The sequence below is a fragment of the Carassius gibelio genome, chromosome B23, assembly GCF_023724105.1.
Source record: "Carassius gibelio isolate Cgi1373 ecotype wild population from Czech Republic chromosome B23, carGib1.2-hapl.c, whole genome shotgun sequence".
Taxonomy (NCBI): Eukaryota; Metazoa; Chordata; class Actinopteri; order Cypriniformes; family Cyprinidae; genus Carassius; species Carassius gibelio.
The window spans coordinates 8,506,972-8,524,010 of NC_068418.1; the positions used below are offsets into that span (position 1 = coordinate 8,506,972).

Genomic DNA, 17,039 nt, shown 5'->3' on the forward strand with positions numbered 1-17,039 from the left:
CCAGCATGCGCTGCTTCAAGTCAAATTGATTGGTTTGAGCACCTACTTACTGTTTTTAAACAGGTTTTCCAAATACTCCACCAATCTGCCATTGGTCAGCAAACAGATCGTGCTGCCCCAAACGTATTCCACTGGTAAAGCTGTTGTTGTGGCAATTTGGTTAAAATAATCAATCAAAAACAACAGTGCTCTGATGTGCTCCACAACACTACTGTGTTATACTGTTGAGAAATCAACATACAAATGGTTTACTTAAAGTTGTCTCTGCATATTAAGTGAAAGAATTTTAACATCGAAAAACAAGTTTACACAAGTCACCTTTAAGTTAACAAATGCACATAGTGTGTGAAATGTTTAGCGCTCTACACAAAAGTTTCCTAAAACATGTCAAAAAATTTGACAATAAACAGGAACATTTCTGTGTTATTGTCGCTATTGGCACATGATTGTTATTTTGTCTTCTTTTATTAATATGTGTTGGTACTAAATGATTGTTTTTGCCATCTGTGGAACAGTCACTTGTCTATTTAATTTGACAAAAGGAATGTGGACTGTTGAACTCAATAAAAATGCAGAAGGAAGTTATTAAATTCTCCTCTCCATTGTTGCTGTCAAAAACATGTGTTCCTATCCGCCTAAGAAACACGGAAGAAGCTGTTGATGAACTGTGCAGTCACCATGACGTCCTGGGATGAGGGCCATTCACTAATCCAGAGGTTATGAACCAACAAAAATGTTGTCATACCTAATTGAGTAATGAAACTCATAGGCAGCACACAGACAGAGGCTGATTTTCTTGTGATTTTGGTGGCGTTCATAAAAGTTGTGTTTAGATAAATCATGCAAAGCAAGAAATCTGTTGTGTTGAGAAGACTTATAGAGGAAGCCAAGATCAAAGTTTTCCAGAGGATTGTTGTAATAGTGTTGCTGAGATGCTTTGGATTTGGATACATACAGTACACAGCAGTTCAAAAGTTTCGTATCATATATATATATGTATATATATATATATATATATATATATATATATATATATATATATATATATATATATATATATATATATATATATATATATATATTTTTTTTTTTTTTTTTTTTTTTTCTGTTTCAATAATATATTTACTCCTGTGATTGCAAAGCCGAATTTCATGCAACCATTTCTCCAGTCTTTAGTGTTACATGATCCTTCAGAAATCATTCTATAAATGTCTTTACTGTCATTTTTAATCAAATATAATATTGTATCAATGGATACTGTAATAGCGTCACCAAAACAAGTTCTAATAGAGACTTTGTGGTCATCTGAACTCTGCGGGCTCCTCAGTGTACTGGCCCGTTGTAATTACAGGCATCTATCTTTCACTCAGTGCTTTTCTCTAACAACATTGTCCTGGCCTGCAGCCAAACACACACTGAGCCGGCAGCAATGTGAGCAACATCAAACCGCACCCTGTCCTCCTCAACAGACTCCCTGTCAACACATTTCCTTTGAGTCTTCAAAGAGGGTATTGGTGATACTTTGAATGTACCTGCTTCTCACCGCATATTAGCACACTATGTACACATTCAGTGCTTTTAGACTACGGGTTTACTTATACTTACATAGGAACAGTGGAATAAATGAAAAAATGTTCTGGGTTCAATGCAAACTCTACTGACAATGTCTGTCCCATGCTTTGTGCAAAGTGCCACCAATAATAAAGCAAGAAAATACATTTAGAGTGATCCACTTACAATGGATCCTATGGAACAAGGCATTATACAGATATAAATACTAAAACACAAAATGCAGAGCACGACATACTAACTTGAGATTAGTTTGTTAAAATTGTTCTAAGCTAAGTTATATCCAGTCTTTATACGGTCATGACCTGAGTTTGGATATAACTTTGGACATCACCTTTGGTTATGACCATATAAAGTCGATAAACACAAAATGTGTATACAATATTTACCTCAATGATATGATCTATTAATTTAGATCCAACAAGCAGTTCATACATTGGACTTGAATGTACCTCTTTTTTATTTTTAATAATATAACATAATATTTAAGGAGCCATGTTTTGTGTTTTTTTTTTTTTTTTTTGTCTGCTGATAAACAGAAAAAAAGTCTAAATTTGTCAGCATTTTACTTCTATTTGTTCAGATCCTCGCAATTTCTTTTCATCCATGTTTCAATGATTGCACACACCGAAATAGTAACAGGATACTTTATAAAACAGAGAACACAGAGATATTTACATAAAATCCACTGAAAACAAAGCCTGCAAATGGCTTTTATCATTTGTCAGCAATGAAGCACCTTGATTCTGTACTGTAAAGCTAATTTATATACTCTAAATACATATATAACAACATCCAAAAAAGTATTAAAATATTAGAATGTTGATGTTTTACGTCCCCAACAAGCATTGTTATCATATTTAACCATGCGTTAGCAACTACCTTTTTCAAGACAATTAAAAGCTTGAATTTGTATTCACTCTCTACAGAGCTTACCTTTAACTGAACATGTACTGTAACATGTAAAGAACATTAGCATTGCTTTTCATAAGTGCTTTTCATAGTTTTCATGAAAGGGCAGCGTAAGAAGGTTAGTCTTTGCATCTACATATTAAGTTTTTTCTTCTTCATGCATTGTGGATACTACAGCCATGTGGAGAATCAGCCACGAGCCAACACCCAAACCAACACCCATTCCCTCCCTGGTAAAATGGGGGGCGGGAGGCTCCAGCTCTGAGAGGAGCTTGAGAGGGAGCAGTCTGGAGCCAGGATCCTGATGCTGGGGCTGATAGTGGGCTCGTCCCGTCGTCTGGCTTCAGCGTGGCACCTCTCTCCTCAGCCGTCCGACTCTGAACACAGTCCTGTTTACAGTGCAGCTTGACCTGGGTCAGCACCGATAACCATCGCTCCACTGACATAATGGGCAATCCGCATGGAAACCATTTTTGCTTTATGGACAGGAATGCAATACGGAAGAGGAGAACCTTGGAGGAAGAGATTGAAGTTTGGAGGAAGTTTTTGAGAGAAGTGTGACTCTTTAGGACCAAGACACTTGCAAATGTTTCCGACTTTGAAAGGAAATTGTATTCACGATTTACAATAGTGCAGATTTGCAATGTTCTGAGGGACTATGATAGTAAAACAAAGACCAAATATTGCTAATCTAGATACTACCTGTATGTCAGTAATTGTCTCATTTGTATCATTATGCCAAACATGAAACTGAGAACCCAATTTAATCTCCTAAACTACAAAAAACAGCTTCTAAGTAAAAAAGTTTCTCTCTTTGGTATATATGAGCATAAAAATAGATTCAGCACATTAAATTGTAAAGCATATAAGTTACTTTCCCAATGAAATTAACTTATAGGGTCTCATGGATTTGGCTTCAGTTTATACGACCACAAAGATAAGACTGCGAGAGCAAGAGAATGAAGCAGAAAGAGCGATTGAGAAGGAGACAAAGGAGAAACAAATAGGTCTAAATATAGACAGAAAGTGAGGGACCGAGATGCGGGCTGCAGAACAGAGTCGCTCCTGCTTGTGGTCTCACCCTCTGGTTATGAGAGTCTGGGTGGTCCACGTACACACACACACACATACACAGGCCCTCAATTTCCCTCAGCTCTTAATTCGCTTGTCGTGGTTTTCTCCACAGGCCAGACTCTGGTTAGCCATCACCACTGCAATGCGTCACATAATGACAGCAATTTGTGGTCATAAAGGGAGAAAACGAGAAAAGAAGACAGAAAGACATGAGTGTCTTACTCTTTTTGTGGAAGACAGAGCCGCAAATATCTCAGAGTGAAGGGATGAGTGAATCGAGTGGATGAGGAATGGAGAAAAACTATGTGGAAGGACAGACAGACCCCAGAACTGTCTCTGCGGCTTTGTTCGACCATGCTTTTGCACATGTCATCAAAATATATCCATGAGATTGCATATATCACGACTGATGTGTGGATTAAAAATGTCAAAACTGTCACAGAAAGTGGTTTGAGTTAAAATTACAAACTGAGATGAGGCTGCTAGCCACATGATGTATAGTTTTCCACAACTTAGAATCATTCTCTATTTTGTTAAGCCCAATCAGGAGTTCAATTCACATGTCATAAAGTTTCTGAGAAGACTAGAAATTGATATTTTGCATGTCTTTGCTCAGCAATACTGTGCACAAAACTTTGGCATCCTAAAATTCCCTGTACCGTTTCATCTTTAAAACTTAGTTTCTCAACTCATCAAACATCAAACTCACTTGCACAGAATTTTCCAGTAGCCATAGTAGACATTGATTAGCTTCTTCAGGTTTATTTGGTAAGGCTAAAGCTAAACTCTGCATGGCAGTGGACATTCTCTTGAATGTCATTTGGAATTGAAATGCGATATCAATCAATGTCATTGTCTGAGATAAAGTATGTATTGTCATTATAATATTTCAATGTAAAATGAGATCACAGAAATATCAGATTCCAGCCCAGGTTGTGTGCATGTGCATGTCGCACCATGTGTGCTATTCGTCAGGATATCACTGACCATTTTTCTGACCTCTTTCAGGTAGAGCAGGGGTGTTCAAACTTGGTCCTAGAGAGCCATTGTCTTGCAGAGATTAGCTCCAACTTGCCTCAACACACCTCCCTGGAAGTTTCTAGTGTGTCTAGTAAGTCCTTAATTAGCTGGTTCAGGTAGGTTTATTTGTGTTAACTCTGCTGAACAGTGGTCCTCCAGAAGCAGGATTGGACACCCTTTAGGTAAAGAGAGAAATGACACGATGGAGACAAGAGGGAGGAATTGAAAATGTTGCACGCCAGATTCAATTCACATGAACACCATTGCTAGATATAGACACTAACTGGTTCAGTTCCAACACATGCAGTCTCTCAAAACACTTATGGTCTAACTGTCTCTTTGCCCCAAAGCAGAAATATTCTTGCGGTTTAATTAGTATTGAAGTTTGCATTGATCTCTATTGTTAACTTTACAATATTTGAAGCCTAGTACTCCAAAAGTATGCTAATAAGTTTTGAAGTCATGTTTCAGATGTAGTCCAGACTTCATTTTAGTCCACAAGTTTTATGCCACAAAGAGAGTTCACAATGCATGAAATCACACATGTTTTCATTTTTATGATGCATTCAACATGTTCTGCTCGCCGTTCATCTGGAATGTCCAATAAATCATTACAGGGCCCAATATGTAGTTTGGTTCAGTCTTCTACAAACAAAAAACATTTTTTGTCCTATACAAGTTTACACTAAAAAACGTTGACCAGCTTCTGGGAGAGGATTGAATTCAAACATGATGTAGACATAAAAGATTATCTAAAATACACACTTTAACATTGCTGCATGTAAAATAGTAAAATTGTAAACATTGCTGCTTGTAAAATTGTAAAAAAATAAAAATAATAAATGAAACTAATTTGATCGTATTTAAAATAAAATATGCTAAACTTAATAGCTACTATCTTCAAATATAGTAAAATATCCAATTAACAACATTAACATTAAAGGAAGCAAACATAAAAAAATATCCAACAACTCTCTACATGTTAAGACTGTTTGCCACCTCCTGAAAACTTCACTCTCTAATCAAGTATCAAAGAGAATGTATTTCAAAGCCTTTTCAAAGCAGGAGTGAGCTATTTAATGTGTTGCCTAGAGAGATGATTATTGCAATAAATTTCCTGTTGTCCCCAGTGGCGAGCAGCTGAGACAACTGCAGGTTGAGCGGAGGAAACACCCTCTCCATCTATCCTTTTCACTGGCTGGAGCTAACCCTGTCCCTGGAGGTCCCAATCCCAACTCTAAAGAAGATGTACAAGATTATTTGACGGACTTTGCAAGACACTGGTCATGGGAAATAGTGCTTGGAGATACTGACTGTTCAACAGGCAAATGACAAAGTTTTTCCATTGACATTTGCTTCAAGTTTTGAGTTGGGAAACCAAATCTAACAAAGCCAATGGAACACAATAAAAAAAAAAAAAAAATGAAAAAAATAATAATAAATAAAATAAATCACATGGTGACCTCAACATCAGCTTTTACTCTTTTCATTTATTTTTATCAGATACTGTATGCTGGGCGACTTTCTTTATTCTTAAGTCTCAAAGTAGAACAACTATTCATATTCAAAGTTGCAAATCATCTGTAATGCCTTTTTGCCTATATCTTTGGTGTTCGTCAGCAGTTTGGCAAGTAAGAACATGCTGTGGTTTTAGTCATAAAGGATTGTACCTTAACAGATGGCAAGGTTCTTGCCTGCAATAGTGTTTCTTAATGGTATTATTGGAAACTGATCACATTCGTTTATCAGCGTTACCGGTTGGTCAGTTGGGAGACGCTATGTTCAGCTTGAAAGTACACTAGCACTCAATCTTGTTTAACTTCTCGGCATACAGTCAAACAGGCCTTTTCTATCCTTCCGGGAAACTCCTGGAGTGGTAATTTTCAGTTTATTACAAAATAATTGGCTTTGATTTGAATTATTCTCCCACAGTCGCTCTTAAAATGCACACTATGTTTTCTTTGGCACAATTCTACAAAGCATCAAACAAAGTTGTGATTTTCAGAGAAATTGTTTACAAGGTTCCTGATGTGAAAATTCCTCACAGTTTAAGGACACCACCTGCATTTCGGAATGCACATGTGAGGTATGAGCATTGTAGGCTGGTTTATGATGCAATGGGCACTGAATGGATTTCTTTGGACTCTAGTTCCACTTTTTTTTCAGAGATGTGCAGCTGCAAGTGATGCGACTCCGGCACGTCACACATACTTCATGGCTCCCTTCTTAAGCAACCATTCTCTCATCTTTTCCTGCTAGACACAACGCCCAGAATAAACTAGCCATCCATCAGAAATGCCCTAACTTGAGTCCTTCATGAAAGACTAAGAAAGTGTCAATCCAATTTACATTCCTAGATGATTTGCATTTTTTTGTCTGGTTACAGAATTTTTCCAGTTGCTGTATTAAATCTTATGACGCAAATCGTCCTCTGGTATTGGGAAGCAGGTTATGAGAGTTCCCTTTCCTAGTTTGGCGAGGAAACCTTCTCAAATAAGCCTGATACATAGATAGTAACCAGGATTCAGTGAGTAATCTTTCCTGATGCAAGGCACAACCCTAAATAGTTCAGATAAGAGAAAAAAATGCTTTGAGCCTGCCTCAGTCTGGCCAGTGATCCTTCCTGGCCTACATATTGCAATCTTGGATGAGTTGTATTTTCTCAATGCGGCAAATGTAAGCAAACTCATTAAAAAAGAATTAGGGGGGACTGTGTAATGCTGTAAGCTGTATGCATGTAAAGTAATCTATTTGGAAACTCAGAAGGTTTCATTTGCTCCTTTATTTGAGAAGACTGCTTCTCACATGTGTGGATCTCAAGCATCTCTATGAGCAGTTAACCATTACTGCTTTGGTGCGACTGGGCTCCTTTACAGTTAGGATCATGAATCTGAAATCTATGCCTCTGTATAAACCATTTCCACTTAACGAACAGTATTCTGGGTATCTTCTTTCCCAGCCATGGTCCTCCCTTAAGGGTTCCTGTGGTGTTTGAGGGGGTGAGAACATGTCACCTCAAAAGCACCGTTTATAGCTTCTGTCAGATGCAAAGAGCCGATGGTGAAATGTGGCTTAAGACTTAACCACAGGTTAAGAGACCCCCACACAGACCCCCACAGAGGTCTGTGATGGATTGTCAAGTTTGCCCAGGGGTGATTTATGAACCTCTACCATTGAAAAGAACAGAATCCACACTTAGCCACCGATTCAGTTGTTATTCCCTTACCAGAACCCATGGGAGAATTTTATTGCTCAGTGGTTGCTCTTTCATAGACCATGCAAATTCTCTTAATCTCACTTAAGAATAATCTTTCCCACAGATATTTTTCCTAAAATTCCTATGGAGACAAATGAGTCCATTTTTACAGTCATTTGAATCATTTGAGATGTCGTACTTCTGATGGTAAATCTTGGTATCTTGCCATATCTGACAACAGTCTGAACTCTTCTGAAACATGTTGTGCTTACATACATTGCAAAAAGCAGAGCAAATGATTCCCTTTGATCTGATTGCTGTCTAGAAGAACCACTTGAGATTGACTGATTTCATTTCTTCTGTCCTACAGCCTTACGTCTTTATTTCAAAGATGGATCAGGAACTCAGGAACGAAGTGGCCTGGAAAAAAAGTCTTCAATCAGTAATAGATGACGATGTGACCAAGTTCTACATCTCTGCAATCCTACATAATAGTTAGGGGGTCCCACACAGAGTTTGCTCCTCAGGTTTGGTTTTCCTACAGCATGCCGAGTAGATGCATTCGGGTCTTCTCCTCCAGCTCTGGATCTATTTAAAGATGTTCTGGAGATGAGGCAGTCTGCGGTAGGTCCACTGGTTTATTTATCCTGCATGGGCTCTGACTATTTTCGGGCTGACTTCACAGGGCACTAATTGCTCTCGTTTCACTGTTAGGTAACGGGAAGAGAAGGAAATGAACAATCACTCCCATGTTTGCTTGAGGGTGAGGTTGAGTCTGCAACTCTCCGTATGTGTACAAGCTTGTACACAAATGGAGTCGTGTGTTAATGACAAGACATTCAGCTTGGAGAGAAAAAAATGCACGGCCTTTTTTTTTGTTTATTTGTTTTTCTTTCCATTCAGCCATTTTAATCCAGAATTTGAATTGAGGAACTAAGGAATTTATGCAAGAATGTGTTGTTGTTTTTTTCTCCACAAATTGCATAAAATAGTATGGAGAAGTTTGAAAAGTAAAAACAAAAAGAGGCCGTGAGAAAACGCTTGTAGTCATATATCATGAAAGTGATTTGGTTCTGCAAGTGGGATCATAATGTCTGTCCTACAGCCTGGAGGGTATGTTGTACATCCTGACCCCTCTCACTCACTCACTACATTGCACATCGGTGTGGCAGATTCCTATGTCTGTTTGAATTGTCCAATGCTCTGAAAAGATCAAACTCTCTCCCCGTTGCCTTGTCCATGACCTGTCCTGACACACAAAGCAGGTAAACAGGCCACTGGGTTACCTTGAGCTCAGATCAACGGTCAGAGTCTAAGCCGTCTTCCCGTTTGACATAATACAAGAATTTCACCTTCTTCTCACTTCGGTCATGAACCCAGGGTGAAATTTCACCCCAGCGAATATGTACATCTCTGTAAACTGTGGACTTCTGGGGGTCAGCTGTGGGTTTTAATAAACTCCCCATTCCAGATATCCCGTTGACATTTGGAGTCTCACTTGAAAAAAGTTTTTATTCTCTTTCCCCGAGGAACAGTCAGCGAGAATGCCAAATTTGTCCATGTGTTTCATATATTTGTTAAATTTCGAGTATTACTTCTTGGAGACTCTGGATTTTGGTAATGGACTGTTGATGGAGGGTATACATACAGAAATATAAATCGACTGGAGCACCTCAGCTGTGATGTTATTCCTCAGCTCTTTGCGCTATGTGAATCCCACTGCGTTGCTTTGCAGTGGAACCATAAGCATCAAAGCTGTGAGTGATTGTCCATGCAGTTTGTCTGCTAGCACCCCCTGAGGGATCAGCCTACAAACTTACCACATTATAAAGCTCAAAGCGTTCACCACTGCCAGGATGAAAAGAGCATTATCACCCTGTATCATTGAAGAGCTTAGGTGGTTAAACGGAGAGAACATTAGAGCCCTCGGAGCCGTTTAATGATGTAGGCTGCCAGAGTTAAATTCACTAGGATTCAGAGGTGCATAAACAATTCTGAAGATCTGAGCCCTGATCCCGAGAAGGCATACCTCTACATTTTTTGTGAATGCTTTTTTATTTAAATTTTTTTTTTATTGATAGCATAAAGAGAGGACACGAATTGATGCAACAAAGTGGCAGGAAAGAGATCGGTAAACGATGTACCTGTAAGTCCTATTTAAACTTCTCTTCTTAGCATGAGCACCATGTAGCAACTTGTGTGTGTTAGCAACTAGGTGCTAGGTAAAATTTAACATATATTTGACATCTGCTTTCTCAACAGCACTCAGTCACTATGAAAAAAAAAAAAAATATCTAATTATATTTTGCTGTTGGAGTCTTGCCCATGGTTGCCTCATGGGCAGAGATTTTGGTAACACAAGTTTGAATCTTGCATTCATTAAAAAAAAAAAAAAAAAAAAAAAAAAAAATCAACACTTATTTATTTATTTATTACTGATTTGCATATTAAAGTGCGAAAGATCTCAGATCCACTTGAAAAGCATTTTTTTTTATTTGAAAAGCATTTTAATAATTGTAAGACAAAACAATTAAAATAGGGCCGCTGAGTTGATATTTAAAATAGTACTAATTTAAGCACTGGTTGTTAGGCAAATGTACATCGCCTAATTATAACATCAGCTATGTAAAATGTCAAAATGCACAGAAACTTCCAGTGGATTTATTGACTGTAATTTCTTCTCATTTAATGTCTGTATTTATGTTAGTAAAATGGGTTGTGAACAGCATTTTGTATTGACTGAACTAAACTAAAATTTGTTTCATGGTCATGTGACATAATTGATAAGTGTGTTCCAGCTGTTTGTAATATTTGTTGCACAGTGATTTAGGTGTTAACTCTTCCTGTTCGACCCTTAAAACGTAAATCACTGGTCAAAAGGGCCACTAATAGATTTATGGCCCTCAAATCAGATAAAACAACACACTTCAGAACTTGAAGACATCTTTCACACACTCGCTGTTCTTTTTTCTGACTCTAAAAGGTTTCAAGGCCAAAGCACTGGAAGTTGAGGCAGGCCAGTAAACGAAAACATGTGTCTGCAACCCTCAGCTCGAGCTCAACATTAATTTGTGTTTGTGTAGAAAATTGCCCTGAAAGATGAAAATGTATGGACCTTGGCTTCAGGGAATGGGTTGACAGCTTTGAGGTTTGAGCTGGTTGATACTTATACTCATCTTAAGCTGAGCTAACCTGATGCTAACTCGTTTCAGTGCAGCTCTAAAATAAATTTTCAGTGTGTTCTGTGAATTGAGGGTTTTATCCTTATTTTAATACAGTTATAGTTATTTAATAATTGCCTTAAAGCACACCTGCTTTCCTAATTTAAACCAACTGTCATATATGTGATTGTAATATAATGTTATTGGATTAATATGACTTTTAATCTCCTGAAAGTCTAACAGGCTTCTATCTGCACCTGTACTGAAAAACAAACAATAATTTGACATTAAAAGAGGGTGAAAGGTGAAAAATGAAAATTGCCATCTTTTACTCAACCTCATGAAATACAAAAGAAAACATCTTGAAAACGTTTCTACGATTTTTGTTCATTCAATGAAAGTCAGTGTTGGCCCAATGTTGTTTTAGGCCCCATTGACTTTCATTGTATAGACAAAACAGTTAAAACATTCTTTAAAATATCTTCTTTTGTGATCTTCAGAAGAAAAAAAAAAGCCATACAGGTTTGAAAAGGAGGTTTGAAAGTCATAGAGGTTTGAGCGTGAGTAAATGAATTTTGAATGAGCATCTGATTTTCTGCTTCTTCTCAATGCAACAGCGCCATGAACTTTGTGTGAAGACTTCATTTCCAGGTTTTTTAGATCTTCCGTATCTACAAATATAAATCAATCAGCAGTCAGTGTGTTTAGGAATGTGTATGCCAGTGTTATTCATGTTAGTGTACAAACCGCAATCTCTAATTATTCCTCATCTGATGTACCTAACGTCCACTCCTGTTGAAACCAACAGAAACAAACAAAAATCAGTGCAAAAACAGACTCTCTTGGTGACAGACTTTTTCCGCGCCTCAGGGCACCTGTTGTCCCATATGGGCGATTGCTGCAGAGCGAGACTGGACAGGCATTTAATACTGGCAGAATGTCCAGCGCCGCTGCCTGCTTTCTCAGTAGCACGTTTGCACAGCTCCCAGTTTTTTCTCTATAAACTATTCTAAATGTAATGTTAAGAAAGACTCACTATGCATAAAATAATGATGATAGTATTTGCTTGTTATGTCCATAGAGAAATAAGCAGTAATAGATACATAATATTAATTAATCAATTGAGTAAGGATGCTTTTGCAGAGATGACAGAATATTTTGATTGTTTATTTATTTATCAATTACTGATTTGCATATTAAAGTGTAAACTATTTAGATTCACTAGAAAAGCAGTTAATGAAAATGCATTATATATATATATATATATATATATATATATATATATATATATATATATGTATATATATATATATATATATGTATATATATATATATATATATATATATATGTATATATATGTATATATATATATATATATATGTATATATATATATATATATATATATATATACAGTCTTGTTCAAAATAATAGCAGTACAATGTGACTAACCAGAATAATCAAGGTTTTTCGTATATTTTTTTATTGCTACGTGGCAAACAAGTTACCAGTAGGTTCAGTAGATTCTCAGAAAACAAATGAGACCCAGGATTCATGATATGCACGCTCTTAAGGCTGTGCAATTGGGCAATTAGTTGAATTAGTTGAAAGGGGTGTGTTCAAAAAAATAGCAGTGTGGCATTCAATCACTGAGGTCATCAATTTTGTGAAGAAACAGGTGTGAATCAAGTGGCCCCTATTTAAGGATGAAGCCAACACTTGTTGAACATGCATTTGAAAGCTGAGGAAAATGGGTCGTTCAAGACATTGTTCAGAAGAACAGCGTACTTTGATTAAAAAGTTGATTAGAGAGGGGAAAACCTATAAAGAGGTGCAAAAAATGATAGGCTGTTCAGCTAAAATGATCTCCAATGCCTTAAAATGGAGAGCAAAACCAGAGAGACGTGGAAGAAAACGGAAGACAACCATCAAAATGGATAGAAGAATAACCAGAATGGCAAAGGCTCAGCCAATGATCAGCTCCAGGATGATCAAAGACAGTCTGGAGTTACCTGTAAGTACTGTGACAGTTAGAAGACGTCTGTGTGAAGCTAATCTATTTTCAAGAATCCCCCGCAAAGTCCCTCTGTTAAAAAAAAGGCATGTGCAGAAGAGGTTACAATTTGCCAAAGAACACATCAACTGGCCTAAAGAGAAATGGAGGAACATTTTGTGGACTGATGAGAGTAAAATTGTTCTTTTTGGGTCCAAGGGCCACAGGCAGTTTGTGAGACGACCCCCAAACTCTGAAATCAAGCCACAGTACACAGTGAAGACAGTGAAGCATGGAGGTGCAAGCATCATGATATGGGCATGTTTCTCCTACTATGGTGTTGGGCCTATTTATCGCATACCAGAGATCATGGATCAGTTTGCATATGTTAAAATACTTGAAGAGGTCATGTTGCCCTATGCTGAAGAGGACATGCCCTTGAAATGGTTGTTTCAACAAGACAATGACCCAAAACACACTAGTAAACGGGCAAAGTCTTGGTTCCAAACCAACAAAATTAATGTTATGGAGTGGCCAGCCCAATCTCCAGACCTTAATCCAATTGAGAACTTGTGGGGTGATATCAAAAATGCTGTTTCTGAAGCAAAACCAAGAAATGTGAATGAATTGTGGAATGTTGTTAAAGAATCATGGAGTGGAATAACAGCTGAGAGGTGCCACAAGTTGGTTGACTCCATGCCACACAGATGTCAAGCAGTTTTAAAAAACTGTGGTCATACAACTAAATATTAGTTTAGTGATTCACAGGATTGCTAAATCCCAGAAAAAAAAATGTTTGTACAAAATTGTTTTGAGTTTGTACAGTCAAAGGAAGACACTGCTATTTTTTTGAACACACCCCTTTCAACTAATTGCCCAATTGCACAGCCTTAAGAGCGTGCATATCATGAATGCTGGGTCTTGTTTGTTTTCTGACAATCTACTGAACCTACTGGTAACTTGTTTGCCACGTAGCAATAAAAAATATACTAAAAACCTTGATTATTCTGGTTAGTCACATTGTACTGCTATTATTTTGAACAAGACTGTATGTATATATATATAATTAAAAGAAAAATGTATTACAGTACAATGGGGTGCTGGGCTGATTAATTAAGAAGTCGTGGCCTAGTGGTTAGAGAGTTTGACTCCTAACCCTAGGGTTGTGGGTTCGAATCTTGTGCCGGCAATACCATGACTGAGGTGCCTTTGAGCAAGGCATTGAACCCCAAACTGCTCCCCGGGTGCCGCAGCATAAATGGCTGCCCACTGCTTGGGTGTGTGTGTTCACTGCTCTGTGTGTGTGCACTTTGGATGGGTTAAATGCAGAGCACGAATTCTGAGTATGGGTCACCATACTTTGCTGTATGTCACGTCACATTAAAATGTCAGCAATTCAAAATGCAAGAACTGGTCACAGACACTTCATGCATTTAAAGTTTGGTGAGTTTTCAGGGCAGGGATTAGAAGTTATAGCAGTTCGAAGTGGAATAATAATGACAGGCCAGGGCATATGCAATAGAAATCAGACCGGAAAGCAGTTGCATGTTCTGTACATGTCTAATGCACACACTTTTTCTTGGTTTGTCTAAAAGTTTGGCATAAAAAAAGAAAAGAAAAAAGATGACCGATGAATGAGCACTTTGAGTAAATGGCGTCAGTAGAAGAGAGCTTTCTTGCAGAATGGTCTCCATCGTGCTTAAACACACACTTTGACATCTCAACAATGACATGCACATCAAAGCTCAGTCAATATTTACATCAATCTGCTCTCCTCCAGTGAAGAAAGAAAGTGTCAGAATAGGCATTGCATGTGAAAGACTGCTGGTCTGATTTGCAAAGACTCAAAATCTGTGAAATACCTGGCAGAATCAGTTTGACCAACATTATTAGCTGGATTATTCATCAAGTTTCATAAAAATCCTGATTATATTAATAGTTTAGTTTGCTGCAGTGTTTAATAAACGTACTAAATGGACAAAAATTTTACATATAAAGTCATGCTATACATTGCACGAAGCAATAAAAATCCCTATAGCACTTGCAGAATAAAAAAGAGATACAATCTTATGCACTTGCAACTGTCTAGAGACACTGCTCAAGACATTTCAATATGTTTGAAAGGTTGTGGTACATGTGTTTGCAATCCAATTCCCAACCATGAGCTACGCTTCCTCCGAAGCCTGAAACACAACTCTCTCCAGTTATTGATTCACGTGAGCTGCACAACGTTTTATGAGCGAACATTTGAGTCCTCCTTTGCGTCATCATTCACAATCAGGAGACATATGGCATGCCTTAGCGATTAGCATGGACTTAAACCCAACAGGCTTCCAGCTGACATGGAGAAACCCAATACTGTACGGAGCGCCCCACTGCATCACTCTACACACACGTTCCCATCAGATACCGCTGCACTGAGAACTGTCACAGGACACATAGGAAACCAGCATTGCTTTTCACGTTTGGTAAGCAGTCTGTACGGTTCGCTCGTGCTGAAAGTGTCCCGTTTGGGTCAACGTAGTTTCACATATTTTGTATTACAGTCCTGATCAAAGGTGCAAATCAACACCGATCACTCAAGACAGATCACATGTATGTCATACATCATTAAATGGGATCAGAAAAGAAAGTCTTAATAATATAATGCATTTAATCTCATAATCATAATTGGGATAGCATAAATAATGTTAATAATCATGATAATTTAAAATATAAGCATTAATCAGAGGAGAAAAACACTTCCCATATGGTTCTCGTTGACATGAAGGTCATGCGCTCAATTAAACAATGGCATTTTAGCACAAATCCATCTGTCACTTAGTAGAAACTGTCAAATCAGACAAATGCCAGGTATAGCATGACTTGCACTCATCCTGATAAACCACGAACAAACTACTCAAGATAAAAGAAAACATGCCACAGACTACATTAAATACAGGTGCACTTAAGCATAAATATGATTTATGAAGTCCTAAATGTGTTTTGTGCAACCGCTGACAGCATGAAACCACAGATCCTTATGAAACCAAAATTGTCAGTCTATCTCTTGTTAATAACTTTATATGTGTTTGTAGCTCATGGTAATATCAACAAATTCTAATAGTTTTGTTCACCTCTGAACAATCACTAATATCTAAGTGACACAAGTTCAGGGTCTTGAAGCAAAACCAATTGAGAACCATTAAGTCTGTGATTAACCTAGAGCCTTTTATATCTTCCAAACCCCTCATCCAGGCATAAAAAAATAATCTTTCAGCGTCCTTTTGAAGACATTTAATGTAATCAAACCAAACATCCCTCAAGAACTTTTCACAACCCCTCAGTCTCAGCAAAGCAGGCGATGGAAGCAGGAGGTCGTACTCACAGGTAAGATGTCAAAGGACTTAGGTCGGTTGGTACACTGGATAGTCCTTGTTCGGAGCAGTCCACGAGCAGTAGGATGCCATCCTCCTCACACTGGCACGCAGACGGGCACTGCTTACCAGGCACGGCGGCACCCGGCGACCCGTGAGAATGAGCACACGAGACGGCATGCAGGATCAGTAACACCACCAACATGACAATGACTCCAACTCTTGTCTTTCTGTGGGTGAGCTGTATATCTGTCTGTCTCTCTGCAGTCTCACTCAGCTGTAGCTCTGTTTGTGTGTGTGTGTGTGTGTGTGTCTGTCCGCTCTCAGCTCTGAAATGTTATCCTGAGCCTCGTCTCTCTAGATTTATTCTGTCACTTCAAACTCCCATGGGTGAATGAGTCAGTCAGGGGCTTACACAGGTCTTCTCTCTCTCTCTCTCTCGTCTCATCTCATTTAGGAGACATTCACCTATTGTAGTGGAAGCTTGCAGCACTCCTCTGATTGGCTGGAGGCTTTTGGAGGGCGGGGACGGCTGGCACGGCACTCCTCCTACTTTCTCTTGCGCGCTCTTTCTGCCTCAGGCAGCTGGAGTGGATGGTTGGAAGGAAGCAGTAGAGCCGAACTCTGAGAGGGGGGACTGTATGCTGTATGCAGAGATCTCATTTTACTACGTTTTCCCATCATACCTTTAAAGCTACCACAATCCTTCCCTCACAATTACTTTTCTACAGCTGCTGAATCCACTTTCGTGGAAAGTTC

The 17,039-nt window shown here is 38.3% G+C and overlaps 1 protein-coding gene across 1 annotated transcript in view; it reads right to left on the bottom strand.

The window, feature by feature from the left end:
* The window catches only part of LOC128011034 (leucine-rich repeat-containing G-protein coupled receptor 6), a 76,018-nt gene extending 59,287 nt beyond the window's left edge, over positions 1-16,731 (bottom strand). Inside the window, exon 1 of the mRNA XM_052593063.1 lies at positions 16,292-16,731. Within this exon, the coding sequence (XP_052449023.1) occupies positions 16,292-16,485 (194 nt within the window). The 5' untranslated portion in view covers positions 16,486-16,731. The remainder of the gene's footprint in view (positions 1-16,291) is intronic.
* Between the last annotated feature and the right edge of the window lie 308 nt (positions 16,732-17,039).